Source organism: Gavia stellata, chromosome 9 (assembly GCF_030936135.1).
Source record: "Gavia stellata isolate bGavSte3 chromosome 9, bGavSte3.hap2, whole genome shotgun sequence".
Classification (NCBI taxonomy): domain Eukaryota; kingdom Metazoa; phylum Chordata; class Aves; order Gaviiformes; family Gaviidae; genus Gavia; species Gavia stellata.
In genome coordinates, this window is record NC_082602.1 from 24,813,384 (window position 1) to 24,827,844 (window position 14,461).

At 47.7% G+C, this 14,461-nt stretch overlaps 1 protein-coding gene across 1 annotated transcript; it reads left to right on the forward strand.

The window, feature by feature from the left end:
* The first annotated feature begins 1,947 nt into the window (after nucleotides 1-1,947).
* ENTPD1 (ectonucleoside triphosphate diphosphohydrolase 1) lies at nucleotides 1,948-8,604 on the forward strand. Its single transcript, XM_059821337.1, has 10 exons — nucleotides 1,948-2,061; nucleotides 2,457-2,574; nucleotides 3,828-3,978; nucleotides 4,885-5,044; nucleotides 5,226-5,228; nucleotides 5,680-5,916; nucleotides 6,456-6,716; nucleotides 7,784-7,903; nucleotides 8,103-8,240; nucleotides 8,398-8,604. Exons 1-10 carry the CDS (start codon nucleotides 1,948-1,950, stop codon nucleotides 8,602-8,604), a joined length of 1,509 nt encoding a protein of 502 aa, XP_059677320.1.
* Nucleotides 8,605-14,461: the final 5,857 nt, after the last annotated feature.

The following is a 14,461-nucleotide window of genomic DNA, read 5'->3' on the forward strand; positions in this document are numbered from 1 at the left end:
AATGCAAGCATAACAAGCTTCCAAATTTCACACTTAGCCTCAGCAGATTTACACATGAGCGCGATGAGAGGGAGCACAGAGCTCCAGGTCAGCATTAGGTTTCCAATGGACCTGTCTGTGGGGAGATCTTCAAAACAAGTTCTCTTGGTGCTTTTAGGTTCCATTTTCTCTAGGTAGGTGGGAAGATGTTATTTGTCTGCAGTTAGAGATTTCCAGAGGTGCATTGCTTCTTTTCACTTGGGCTAACTTCTGAAAATAGGGTTTAGGGTCATTTGTACGGTTGGGTAACACTTTGTATAGTTCTGGCACCTGGGGCCACCTTTCATGTGAAACCAAAGCGGTTAGAAGATGACCCTGTTCAGAACTTGAACGCTTTTCATATTTGCATGCATGACATGGGGTGCCAGGATGGATTTGGAGCATTGACCCAGTATCACCTGAGGGCTGGAGAATGACCTCTGGAATTCCAGTTCCAGCATGCAGATGCAGAGCAGGTTCAGTCACCTCACCTTCTTGGAGCATGAAGATAGTTGATTTTGTTGCCTGTGCAGAGGTATTGTCATCCTGGATGACCTGACCCATAACGTACTTCTAAACATCTCCTAGAGTATTTGTGTATAAGGAGAAGAGAAATTAGTGCCCGTGAGAGCAGTCAGACGATCAGTGCTTTTAAGTATGCAGAATCAGTGTGAGTAGAAATGGATTTCATGTTGTCGTGGGAGCAGGTATGTCCCCTAGAGTTCCGAAGCTATTTGTTAGTTGTAGGTGTTGAATTTACAGCTAGATTATAAATCTGGAAAATAATTCTGCTGATACCATTTCTAGAGCTTTGTGTTGTAAGATGATATTTTATTAAACAATACCAAAACTGACTGAACCTAAGTTGTGAAGTGAGATTTCCACTATGGGATATATGAAGAAGAATCCAAAGCAGGAAAATATAAAAGACATCATCATTCCAGCCACTAACAAATGCAGGCATATGTATATTGGTTCTGAAAGCTCAAATGCCATATTGGTTGTGAATTATTTCCATCAGCCATAAGTGGCTTTTTTTACAGAATTCTACTGCTAACCATGTGTTTTAAGCCACAAAAATCTTCATTTGTTAGATAGGTCATACCAAATACATCAGTAACAGTTAAGGAATAAGACTGGTACAAGTTTTGCAAAGTGTGTGATTTTTTTAACCATATGCCAATTCTGCAAACACAGGCTATTCATAATGTATTGGTCTTGTGAGAAGTGGCATCAAAAATCTCCACAGGTTTCTTAAATACCCTGTGGAGTGCAGATCATATTTTCTATATAGCATTGCCAAGGTGCAGGACAGCATTGCTTGAACTGACTGCCACATACTGAAATGTTAGCATTAGTCTTCCTAAATGCATTATGAGTGATGAGGATGTTGTAAGTTGTTAAAAACATTGCAAAAAACCTGAAGCACCAAGTATACTAGGACAAAATGTCACAGGGGTTAAAGCTTTGGGTTCCACAAAGTTACGCTGTTTATATATTAGCAGTCTGTTCTCTCAGCTTCTCAGGGATTATTAAGCCAAATGCAGAGCTATAGAATTTGGTGTTTGCCCCATACAGATGCTTTTGCTATACAGTTGCTCAGTCACCTGCAGGTATGTCAAGGACAGGCTAACCGTAAGCTGCATCTTGATGTCCTCCTTCATCACCACCTGGCACAGGGCAGCCCATGGAGATGTGGCACGGCCCATGAGAGCAGATGTGCAGGACACCAGGGCTGAGCTCTGCCTCTAAGAAATCCCGCACAAGGACACGGAGCAGGAGATGGCAGCAGAGATGGGCAAAGGCAGATGCTTCATAGTGGAAAGGGACTACAGGAATGCTCCTTAAGACCTTTTGGATGTGAGGTAAGATGGGCTACTGGGATACTAACATCCTTTTTATGCTCTAGTCACAGGTAGCAAACCAAAGATGTCCTGGACAAGAAAGATTTTACTCATCCTGGGATTCCTCTCTACTTTGGCTGTAATTGCTTTAATTACTGTAGCAGTGACCCAAAACAAGCCACTTCCGAAGAATATTAAGGTATTATGAGCTGGGACTCTTACAGGAAAACAAGTCAAGCTGGGGGGTTAGGTGTGCATAGTGCCCCAGGACACATTGCTGCCCTTGCTGGGTCTGGCTAAACCTCTCTTTCTGGATCTATGCCCCTCGTGTTTTACATCTTCATGGTGAAAACAGATAGGGCTTCACAGGGGATCATCTCCTAAGTAAGCAGTCCCAGTTTTGCTGCTTCTCTGCTCTTGTATCCTTTGATGGAAACTTTGCACCGAAGCACTACTGAGAGGAGTAATGACACAGCATGTTCCCACAGCTGCCAGATAGGCTGTTCATTTCTGGTCCCTCTGTGTGTGGAGACCAGCGCATGCTGTGTCTGGTTCAGTGCCTCAGGTGCAATGATGGCTCTGTTTTGCCCACAGTATGGGATTGTGCTGGATGCGGGGTCGTCCCACACTAACCTGTATGTGTACGAGTGGCCAGCAGAGAAGGAGAACGACACTGGGGTGGTGCAGCAGGTGGAGGTGTGTAAAGTCGAAGGTAAGAGGAGAAAAGGAAGCTGTAGAAGGGGCACGGGATGAAGAAGAGATACTGCAGCCAAAGGGTGGGGGAGGAGAAACCTGGAGGAAGAAGCCAATAGTGAAAACAGTGTTACATCTGTGAGCTATTGTATATCCCACCACTTCCCCCAGGGAGCTGTATGTGCCTGACCTTCCTGGGAGGAAAGCTGGATCCACTTTTTCCTTTGTTTTTAGGATGCTTGGAAGTCAGTGCTTTTTGGAAAGAACTACACCAAAGAATGTACTTAATAAATAAAACGTTTGCTTGCACCCTTGCTGAAGTGCCGATGAATGTCAGGCCACGAGAGCGGAGGGCATGGTTTGCTCTTTTTTAAGGCTTCCGTGCAAGCTAGGCACTGGGCTGGCAGGCCAAGGCTGCTGAACTTATGCATGTCACAGTTTATTTTTTATTCTATTTAATTGCTCTGTAGATATTGTATGGTATAGGAAGGCATTAATGAAGCCAAAGGATGCACATGATAAGGAACACAGTAGACTATCATGGATCACTGCGCTCTGGGAGGAGGAGAGGTGGTGTCAGAGTCTGCCTGGGGTCTTTTCAGGTCTGTCTGCAGCACAGGGGAGAGCCACGCTGTTATTGAGCTGCTGAGATAGCCGCTTGGTGCTGCAGCATGCCACACCACGAGCAGCACGCTGAGCATATGGCAACCTGGAGCAAATGCAGAGCGAGCTTCGCTGCTGCCCATGCAGGCACTGGTCCTGGGGCAGTCCATTCACCAGGGGACACATGGCAGGGAGGGACAATGAGTTTCTCTTTGCGTTAGCATGAAAAGGCATAGCTGCAAAACACTCAGTGCTGTAGTGTGAGCATACAATACACAAACCAACGACTGCATATTCCCCCAGAGGGCCCAACATAGTGAAAGGTCAGGGATTTTCAGGTGCAAACCCAGGGTACACCCAGGCAGAAGCAGAGATGAGTCTGCATATGTCTAGGACATACTAAGCAAATGATCTGTCTCACTACAACCCTCATCACTAGTTCATAGCCCGCTTCACAGAGAGCGGGTGGCAGATGCTGGGCGCTGTGGCCATCCCCAGGTGCATCAGGCTTAGCTGGTGCTGTAGGATTTCTAGAACTCCTTAGAAATGGGGTGGTTGAGTCAGATGTCGCTGCCTGTGATAGTGATATGGTTTAACACGATTGCTCATAACAGCACTCTGGGGTTGTGCTTGGAGTTTGAGTAATGAAGTGTCCTTATTTCTTGGCAGGTCCTGGGATCTCAGGTTACTCCCATGCCACGGAGAAGGCAGGTCCCTCTCTGGCACAGTGCCTACGACAAGCAGAAGAGGTGATTCCCTTAAAGCAGCACCAAGAGACACCCGTCTACCTCGGAGCAACTGCCGGCATGCGGCTTCTCAGGTACTGCAGGTCTTGTCCCCTTCTTCTGTAGCACTGTACCTGGGACCACCATGGATGTTCAGTGGGGGCCTCTTGGGCAAAGGCCTTGGAAATGCTGGCAGCTCATACTTTGCCCACATGCCCTCTTCTGCCGCTGGCCTCTCTGAGCCCTGAGTCTCTCTGGGCTCTTCCCTTGCTTGTCCAGCAGGTCCATTTCTACTCACTCCAACCTTCCACCATCTCCAGCACCCACATGCAGCACAGAGACACCAGGAGGGTAGCAGTGCCCAAGCTGATGATCAGGGGATGCTCAGACATCCCCCACATCAAGGGGATGCTCAGACATCCCCCACAGTCTGGTATTAGGACTGACCCAGGATTTTTGAGCCCAACCATGTTGTAACTCCCCACATACCTTGACTCAGCCTGAGACCATCAGAGCTAAGGTAACTTTATAATCATATTCTCCTTTAATTCCAGTTTGTGATTTTCATGGGGGTGCCCCAGACCTCTTGCCGGGCTGGGACAGGGAGTTGATCTTATGTATGTATTGCCTGGGAAATCTCCTTTGGGATGCCAAAGGGCATGGATTTCTTCTGTAATGGTGATGGCAAAGAGTGAAAGAAATCTCCACAGTGCAATCCCTACCAGGGCACATGCTCCAGGTGAACAAGAGAGCTCTGGTCTCCACCTCAGGTACTACTCTCAGCTGCGGGGTGTCTAAGAGTCAGAGATGGCGGCAGCTGTGCTGTCAAGCTGTGACAGAGAGGGACATGGCCAGTTAGAGCTGGATGTACCCATACGAATGACTGTTCTGTTATAATTAACGCTTGGTGGGGAGTTGCAGCCTGCCTACTCAGAATAAAGCCCATAGGCTGCAGAGAGCTGTCAGCCAGAGTCACTCCATCCTTTCTTCCATTCATCCAGCTTGGAGAATAAAAGTGCAGCTGACAAAGTCTTGTCCTCAGTAGAGAAGACGCTACGCTCAGCTCCCTTCAACTTCCAGGGTGCCAGAATCATCAGTGGTCAGGAAGAAGGAGCATATGGATGGATCACCATTAACTACCTGCTAGGCAATTTCAAGCAGGTACTGTATCAACAGCAAGTCTGTATTTGAATCATCGGCTTGCAGCACTCTGTAAATCATGCCTTGCAGGAGGGTGTTGCAGGGACTATCTTCCCTTGTAAGCCATTTACCAGAGATCAGGAAGCTGCACATCTTGCCTCAGCAATTACTGTGAGTACTTCCTGATACCCACAAGTATCAGGATGTACCACTGAAGTCAGGCTTAAAGCACTGAAATAAAACACCAGCATCTTCAATGACTTTGCATACAGCATCCTCCTTGCTTCCTGATCTAAAATATTTCTGTGCCTGCAAAGTTTGACAATGATTCTTTACTATTGAGCTTATAAATCATCTGGGAGCTGAAACAGTAAGTTGACTGTTTTTTCTCGTAATAATTGTATTAGATTTCATACTCTTAGTCCTCCTGCAAACACTCAGACATGATCCATCTTCTGCTTTTCTGAGCCTGCATTTTTCTTGTGTCTTGTTCCAGCTCTCGTCTCGTGCCCCTCTCCAGGTCTTCCTGCCTTTCCTGTGTTCTCTGCTTCTGCTTCTCTCCTCACAGGTCTTTCTCTTTTTTTTTTTTTCCCCCTCACAAATAAATCTTCTCTATGCCTGATGTATCTCTTTTACTTTGAATTTTTTTTTTAAAGTCTGGGTGGACAAAATTTCTACTTTCCCTGAAATCCATAAGTGAGACATCAGGAGCACTAGACCTCGGAGGAGCCTCAACACAGATTACCTTTGTACCAAATGAACTCTCTTCTGAGTCCCCAGAGAACCTGCTCTACTTCCGTCTCTATGGCAAGGATTACCGAGTGTACACGCACAGCTTTCTCTGCTATGGGAAGGACCAGGCTCTGCAACAGAAACTGGCCAGGGACCTACAGGCAAGTACATCTGTAATTGCAGGTGGAGATCCTGGACCCTCCAAGCTTTGACATACTGACGCTGTAAAAGTTGCTGTGTCCCAGCTAAATGTCTCATCCCTTAGTCTGGGTTTGGGAAATATCGTTATCCTCCATAAAGACTGGGCAGATACCCGAAGAGATGACAGTCAACATTTTCAAACGTACTACCAGTCTGAAGTGCCTTGATTCTTGGGCATGGGATAGCAGGAGTACTGTGCTTAACTGAAGTACTCGGGGGAGGTGATGTTTCACCATCTCTGAGAATCCCAAATCAACAGCAGCTTCACAAAATGTGGCTGAAAGTAATGTGCCCAGGGTCCTACAGGGAGGCTGTGGCAGTACACACATCACCCAAATCACAGCCAATGCCTTAAACCATCCTCATCACTTTGACCCGATGTGTGTATCTTAGTGTGATGTACTGTGACAAGTGCCTTGTGGCCACGCTTCCTTGTGGCTCTTTCCCAGAGCGTTACTCTAGAGTGAAGTGTAACAGCTTGGGTTGATTTTACTTTCAGACCATGGAGAACAGCAGCCTCCTTGATCCATGCTTTCACCAGGGGTATCAGAGGACTATAAATATAAGTGACCTCTTCAAAAACCCTTGTACGTCAGCCGAGAAAAAGCAATTCCCTTTCAGCCAGCTGTACATACAGGGAGAGGGGGATTATCAAAAGTGCCGAAGAAACATCCAGAAACTCTTTAACAAAACCAATTGTCCTTACTCCAGTTGCTCCTTCAATGGGATATACCTGCCTCCATTACAAGGGGATTTTGGGGTAAGTCTTCACATTCTTCAACTCTCTATAGCCCAGAATATCAGAAAAGCAGAAACTCAGAGTAATGCTAGAGCGCATTCTCCATGGCTGGGGCAGGAAATAATTTACAAGATGGCTTTTTGGACACGTAACTACAAAAGTAGCTGTGAGGACAGCACGTGTTAGAGCTATCCCAGTAAATGTTGGCTTAACAGTACTGCACTCTTCCCATTCTAACCCATCTCCTGTAGGCATCTCCTTGGGGGTGCTCCATTTACTGATTCATTTTTCAAGCAGTCCCTCCTGATGGCCAGCACCAGAGGCAGGAGAGCCTGCTGCAGGCCGTGCATGATACACTGCTCCTGCAAACCTCGTCTCCTGAGGTCAATGGTGGTACCAGATCTGCAATTCATCCAGAATGTGTGAGCGCTACTGAAACCAATCAGTCACTCACCTGTCTGCTTCCCAGACGTGATGAGGAGACAGTGCCTGCTCTTAGCACACGTCATGTGTGACACCACACTGAACACCAGTCCTAGAAATGCAAGACTTCAGTGGCTGTGAGGCTTTCTGGGGGAACTGTTAATACTCCCTTGCCCTGGTCATAAACTCCTCCCTACCTATCAGATATTGGTTATGGTCAGAGATGGGTTTTCTGGACTTTGGATTATAGGTTGGGGCTGTGGACGGTCCTTTCAGACCATCACCTCTGCTGTTTGTGGCGATATTGGCTGCATACTCATCTCATTCAGTTGCCAAAATGGGATCACCGTTGTGATGGCAAGCAGCGTTCACTGTGTGCCACTGGCACCAGTGCACAGAGCAGAGGGATCTACTGAAGTTCTTCAGGTTACTGTGGTCAGTGAAGTTCCTACCTCCACCTTCCTGTGGAGTTTTTAGCTCTCATCTGCTCTGAGGGGTGTGTCTCAAAGTGACATCACTCTTGAAAATATACGTACTTGTGTGTGTGTGTGATGTTGCTTCTTATATTTCTCTATCTGTAAATAAAAACATTTTCTTTTGTGGGATTTCTGCTAATCCTGCTCATGCTGAGGCCCAGTCAGGTTAAAATATTCTTTCTCCTTCAGGCTTTTTCTGCTTTCTACTTTGTGATGAACTTTTTGAACCTGACCAGTGAACAAAGCCCCACTGCCCTGGACAAAGTGGCCAGCACCATTGAGAGCTTCTGTGCCCGGCCTTGGCATGAGGTGAGCAGTGCTTGTGGCAGTCAGCTGGGGCTGCTGGGTGGCAAGAGCTGCTGATAATTTTCTGTAGGATAAATGGTTGGGGGTAACTTCCAAGGCAAGAGGGGGAAGATTCCCCCCAGCACCTGCAGTGGATGCTCAGGCTCAAGCTGGAGCAGCTGGAAGCTGTGTTTAACAGCGTGGTGACTTCTTCCTTCCCTAGGTGAAGACAGCGTATCACGAAATAAAAGAAAAGTACCTGAGTGAATATTGCTTCTCTGGGGCCTACATCCTCTCTCTCCTGGAAAATGGCTACGAATTCACTGAAAAGAACTGGCAAAGGATCCACTTCCTTGGAAAGGTGTGTTTTTTGTGGCAGGGAGGGCTCCACCCCAGCAGCTAACTGCAACCTCTGCCGCACAGCCCGGCCCTTTTTCCCCAGGGGTGCCACTGCCCCACCAATGCTGCAAGCAGCCCCTGCACCTCCTGGCACTGATTCTGCTCCTCTCCCGTTTCAGATCGGCAGCAGTGATGCAGGCTGGACCCTGGGATACATGCTGAACCTGACCAACATGATCCCCGCAGAGGAGCCTGCTGTGCCCCCTCTTTCCCATGGCAGCTATGTGGGGCTGATGGTGCTGTGTTCCCTCGTGCTGGTGTCTGTGCTCCTGTTTGCCTGGCTTCTCTTCCACAAGCCCAAGTGCCTGCAGAAGGGGATTGTTTAGAAAAAGCCCTGGGGGGAGAGGGGCCATGTCACCATGGCTGTTCAGGGCTAGGAGACCCCGGCAGAGCAGGCTGTACTGCAGAGCCCTTCTCGCCTCTCACTGAAGCTACTGACTGTGTACAACAAGGGCATTTATTTCTTCTGACTCACACTTGCACTGACAGACGTTGGGACATCAGGCTCGCCACCTCTCTCTGCCAAGGACAGACAAGCAGGTGTTCCCTCCTTGAATGGGTCGTACTCTCATTCAATGAAACTTTGCTGCTTGTTGGTTTTTGCCTTGTGCACAGCATTACAAAGAGAAAAGCAGCAGCAATCTTTGGGAGCCAGTGCTCCTGCAAGGGTAATCTCAGGGTCACGCATCCCACTGAGCTCTTGGGAGCGATCACACCCAGGGTGATCCTGCTCTTCCTCCACTGAGGCTGTTCCCGACAGCCCTTCCTGCACCAGCACACCTCCGTTTGCCTCCCCACCCCCTGAGCCCTCGCAGCCCTACAGCCGGGTATGGCCACCTGCACCCGGCTGGCCCCCGAAGGCTGGCCAGGCTCCCAAATGCCACTCTGGGAAAAGAAGGGATGAGGATGAAGAAACTGAGTGTGCTGGTGGTCATCAGCCTTTAGCTGGGCTCTGGTGGCTGTCTGCTCCTTTCGCAGGTGGCAAGAAGCCTCTTTCCCACGTCTTCCTGATGTTGTTGCTGGACCAAAGCTGGCTCGCTGTTACGCTGAGCCATTCCCATGTCCCTAGGGTGCATCAAGACACGAGTTCCCAGCCAGGCGTTCCTGAGTTTTGTAGGAACAGCTCATACTGGTCAAAGATCCTTGACCAGTAGCGAGTGCTTATGCCTACAGGGACTCTGGTGTGATCAGCATGCCTAGAGGTATACAACCACTAAAGCAATCCAGTGTCACTGTGCTGATCATACAGCAGCCTCCAATCTAGGGAAAATGTTTATTAGGTCATGTTTCTTTATAAATACACAGCTGGCAGCAGTTAATCAGCACGAGCGTGCACAGATTGAACCACTCTTTCCACCAGCAAAATCAGTGAAAATTTGCCTTTCCTTCCCTCATGGCTTAGGCTTATCCCATGACCATAAGACCCAGGGCTTGTGAGTGCAGCCCATCTTCTAGCACACAACTAGGGCAATGCCACTGATCAGGTCTATGAATCACTTTCTTCCATTTCCCGTTCCTTGGTCCAAAAAAAAAAAAAGAGGTAAGTCAGAAATCCATTTTTATAAAAATACTTGGAAACCACTGGTGCCTGTCTACCTCTCACGAAATCTCAGAAATCTCTATTCCTAATGGCCTGTAAGTGCTGGAGGCCAAAAGAAAGCAGATATTGTGGAGAGAAAGGCATGGCAAACACACACCTTCACCTGCTTCCCAGAGCAAAGCTGCAGAAGGCGTGGAGGGGATCAGGATGTACAACCCTAATAAAGCCTTCTCCTTTAGACAAGCACAGACACAGAGCTCGGGGTTTTCATGCTCTCCCAGCCTGTCCCTCTGCACAGTGCAGGCTGGAAAACGTCCTGCAGTTATTTCTACTTCATGCCTGGAAGTAGGAGCTGTAACATATTGAAGAACCTAAAGGTAAGGGAAAAATCTACCCTGGCTTGTGGTAAGATCTTTGGGCAGTTCATGATCTTCCAAAATCTTATTTTTGCTCTGAATTAGCTGGCTTCAGCTTCTGTTGGACCTTGTTCTGCCCATTTCAGAAAGACTGAGCAACTCTCTACTATCAAAATCCCTTTTTCCTTCTTGGTGCTTGCAAGTTGTCATATTATCATATTAAATAGACTGATCTTCAATCTGTAAAGTGTTCTGTGCTGACCTCACTTGTAGCTCTTGACTCCACTTCTTTGACAATTTTTACATCTTTCTGAAATTTAGACACCAAAGTTTTCAGCAGTGAGTGGTAGTAGAGTCGCTAATAGTTTATATAAAAGTAATACCCTCTGGTTTTAATCTGTACTTTGTTCCCTATTTATATAACTCAGGGCCAGGTCTGCTCACTTAAGACAAAATTTTGGGGCTGTTTTGTCCAGTTGGTCTATTGCAACTTGGCCTTTTTTTCCAGTCATTGCATTCCAGAACAGCTACTGTCCCACACCGTACATCACTCTTTTAACATGAGCCGCTTTGCCTTCCGCATGGTTCCGCTGAAACACGTACTATTCAAAGAATATTCCCCCAAGCAAGTGATTCAGATCAACCCACAAATGACACTTCCCCACACTGTTTGTCCATTGACCAGTTTTTGTTTTATCTGCAAATACACTGAGGTGTTGGAATTCATCTAGAGATGGAGTCTTCCTTCTGTTGTCTTCAGCAAAGACAGGTAGATGAGAGATTAATGGTAGTTTTTGGTCATGCTGGAAGGCATGCAGGGAGAGCATGTGATCAGAGCTGCTTCAGCTCCCCAGTCAGCCCCCCTTGGAACACACCCCATCCTGTGCCACCTTCCTTGCATATGGAATCTTTGTAGCAGAGCAGGTGCTGTGGAGAAGCTCCCTGCATGAGCTGGTGCATCCTTCCTCCCTGTGAACAGTGTGGAAGCCTGCAGAATGGTAATTCCTCTCCTGAGACCTCCTCAGGGATCTGGCAGCTGCTTAGTTGTGTTCGTAATGCTGGAACTGGCAGAGCCATTGGGACATTTCAGAAATTGATGCAGAAATTCCATGTAGAAGCTGGTGTGGAAAGAAAACCTGTGCCAGTCTGCTCTTCTGGTCCCTGCTAAGGGTTTATGCCAAAGGAAAAGGTCAAATACAGAACCTGGGAGAAGAGCTTTAGCAATGTTTTGTGTCTTTATTGCAAGTACCATAGCATTTGATTCTGGAGTCAGGTAATCAGCTGGTATCTTCCCTTACTCCCTCCCGCCTTCCTTCTCTTGTTTTTTGGTTTGGATTTTGTCTTTGGGTTTTTTTAAAGCTGTAAATGTGACTCGAGTGCAACCTAAAGGCCCCAAACAAAGATAAATACAAAATATGTTACATTACTTTTAAACCTTAGGACTTTTAGACCACATTTATGAGTCAATCTCTCCAGAACTAGAATTTCTAAGGTGAGACCAGACGTGCCATTTAAAAATCACTTGAGCAGGCTGAGGCTGCAAGAACTGGTTGACTGAAGGCATCCTATCAGGGTGAGACCCTTGCATATCACTGGCTGTACTTGAACTTTCCCAGAAAAGCATATGATTTTTTTTCCTCCCCATTTCTCCAGCTATTGCAGGACTTTACCCAAGGAGGCTACTCAAAATCCTTGCTCAAAGAGTTCAAGTTTAATGAACATTCATTTCTTTGCTTCTGTGCTGCATCTGACCCAGCTGTATTCAGCTCAAATGTGTGTTCCAAAGCCATGCAATGCGTACATGAAGACCATTAACAATAGTGGGGGGAATTTCCAAATATGCCAGTAATAATATAGTATCACTTGTTAATGCAGTTGATCTGCCTCACTGATAATTATCTGTGCCTTATTTCTAATTTGATAGCTTTTGGCTTTAATTTCCAGCCACTGGCTGCTGTACAGTTTTGCTCTTCTGGGTTAAAGCATCTTTTAACACCACATGTTCTTGTCTTGCAAATATTTATTCACTCATCAGCCCTGCTGGGCTGCTGAGACTCCAGACCTTGGTCCCTCCCATTTTGCAACAGGAAGCCCTGAGATGTGCTGCAGCAAGGTGGGATGAGTGCGTCTGGTTTGAGTTCAAACCATGGTCCATTTTTGGCAAGGTTCCTTGCAGGGGGATTTGATAGCTTTGCAGGGTGCGGGAGCAGTCTCATCTCTCTGGTACTTGATGACTTCCATGAGCTCTCTTGTGTTCACCCAAGCGTCAGGTCTGAGGCAAAACTATCTGTGATGCTGAGATTTTCGGGGGTCAGAAGAGAAAGCCTGGGTGCCTGCAGCACGCTCACCTCTCGCAGAAAACCAGTCCCCACCACAGGCTCTAAATACCCTTAGCCCTCCTCCCCGACACAGCCTGCTCTCCTCTGTGCATGAGCTACAGCTGATTTCTCTGGCCCTGCAGCAAAGCAGAGTGGAGCCTCCACTTGGAAGAAAGCTCTCGGAAGTGGGGCCATCACCTCTGTGGTGAGTGGCTGATTTGCAATGTTGGTGCTGGCCGGGGCTCCCTAGCTTCTCCAAGAACAGCTCTCAGCTGGACACGTGCCCCCTCCTCCTCTGTCCCAATTCTTCCCATGCTCTGTGCCAAGGGGGACGTCCAGGCTCTGCCGGGCTGCCGGCTGCATCATGGGGCTCAACAGCCTGTTCAGGAGGGGCTGGGGGACACACACCAAGGACAACAGTCCCTGCTGCTCCGGCCATGCACTTTCTTTTTTGAGGCTCAGCCCTGATGAAATGGATCTTTGTTTGATGCACGCACAAGTCTCTGTATCCTTATCATAATAAAGACTTCTGAACTGATCCAGAAAAGTTTCCGTGCTGTTTTCCAGAAGATGGGAACTCGCCAATAGTGAAATAGAGCTTTTGGCACTAAACACGGAAAAGTCCCGAGATGGGATTTCCTCTCTTGCCAGTTCCCTGCTGTTCTCCTGGGTCGGATCTGAAGTTCCCAGTGGATGGGCAGCATCCCCTCCTGGCAAGGAAAGGCACTGGTGATGCTTCCCAGGCTCTGGGCATCTCAGACCAGTGGCCTCACTCCCAGGAAGGCTGCTAGTGCCCAAACCCCATCTTTCCTTGCTTTAGCTTCACCCTGACCTCCCCAAAGCAGCTTGTTCTCCCCTGCTATGCACTGGACGGCTGCAGTCCTCTGTCCTCGTTTTTCCCTCTCCCTCCCCCAGGCAGCACCACTGGCATCATGCTGGCACTGCAGCCCCTCCAAAACAGGTGAAGGATGGGGGGCCTGTGTCCCTCATTTGCAGGGCTGCATGGCTGCATGCCTCTGCGTGCAGCCACAGCTGTAGCTCTGCCAAGGCAAACATACTTGTCACGACTCATCATTTTTCTTTCAGCGCACGCTCTCCCTAGTTTGCTCATTCTTATGGCTCTTAGCTTGAACTTCCCTCAAATTTTCCAATCTTCCTCTGGCAACAACATGGCCAAAATTAAAACAAATGCACCAGGTGGAGTCTTTCCACAATCGGCTCTGGAGGGATGGGCTCCTTGCTCTCTGCGACCCTCAGCCACGGAGCGATGTGGTGGGGATGGGGCTCGCATTCGCATTCCTCTCATTCTCGCCACTGTGGCACAGCCCATTCCTGCTTGCCCCCTTTCTCCCACTGACTCAAGGTCTCTCCATCTTTGAACATCTGGGGAGGGGGCGTGGATGATCCATCCCAGATGTATTAGCCACATTTTCCAAACTAAGTCTTTGTTTACTTCCTGCACTGTTTCTAAGAGCTAATGTCCTATATGGGTTGTTTCTGCTTTCATCACTGTTTTTTAACATGTTTGAATTTATTATTGTCTTAAAGCTTCATTAGCGTGTTGTTTTCCTAGGATCTAGTAAGAGCCACACTAGGTCAGATCAGACAGGCAGTGCATTGGCGCTCATCTCCAGCTGCACGGTGGACGAGGATTTAGATGGACAGTTAGGCAAAGGGCATGATCCTTCTCTTCTCGCCATCGGGGCATAGAAAATTTGTGATCAAGCAATTGCTTCTGGATCTGCATAATTAATAGCTGTGGATGCCCCAGTTCTCTATGAATTCATCCTATCTTCTTTTGCATTCATCTAACTTTCAGCTTTGACGAGGTAATTTCATTGTGCCTTGTGTGCAAAACTATTCCCTTTTGTTTGATTTAAACCTGTTGCCTGATAACAGGCTGCCTCCATCCCTATGCTACATATAACGCTGACTAATTCTCTCGACCTAGTAATGTGTGAGATGCATT

Bases quoted from the DNA above. Each gene is read 5' to 3' on its own strand.
- ENTPD1 (XM_059821337.1), top strand. From the start codon at position 1,948: ATGTCCTGGACAAGAAAGATTTTACTCATCCTGGGATTCCTCTCTACT. The intron at 3,979-4,884 runs GTACTGCAGGTC...CCATTCATCCAG, and splicing joins GCCGGCATGCGGCTTCTCAG to CTTGGAGAATAAAAGTGCAG. The intron at 6,717-7,783 runs GTAAGTCTTCAC...TTTCTCCTTCAG, and splicing joins CATTACAAGGGGATTTTGGG to GCTTTTTCTGCTTTCTACTT.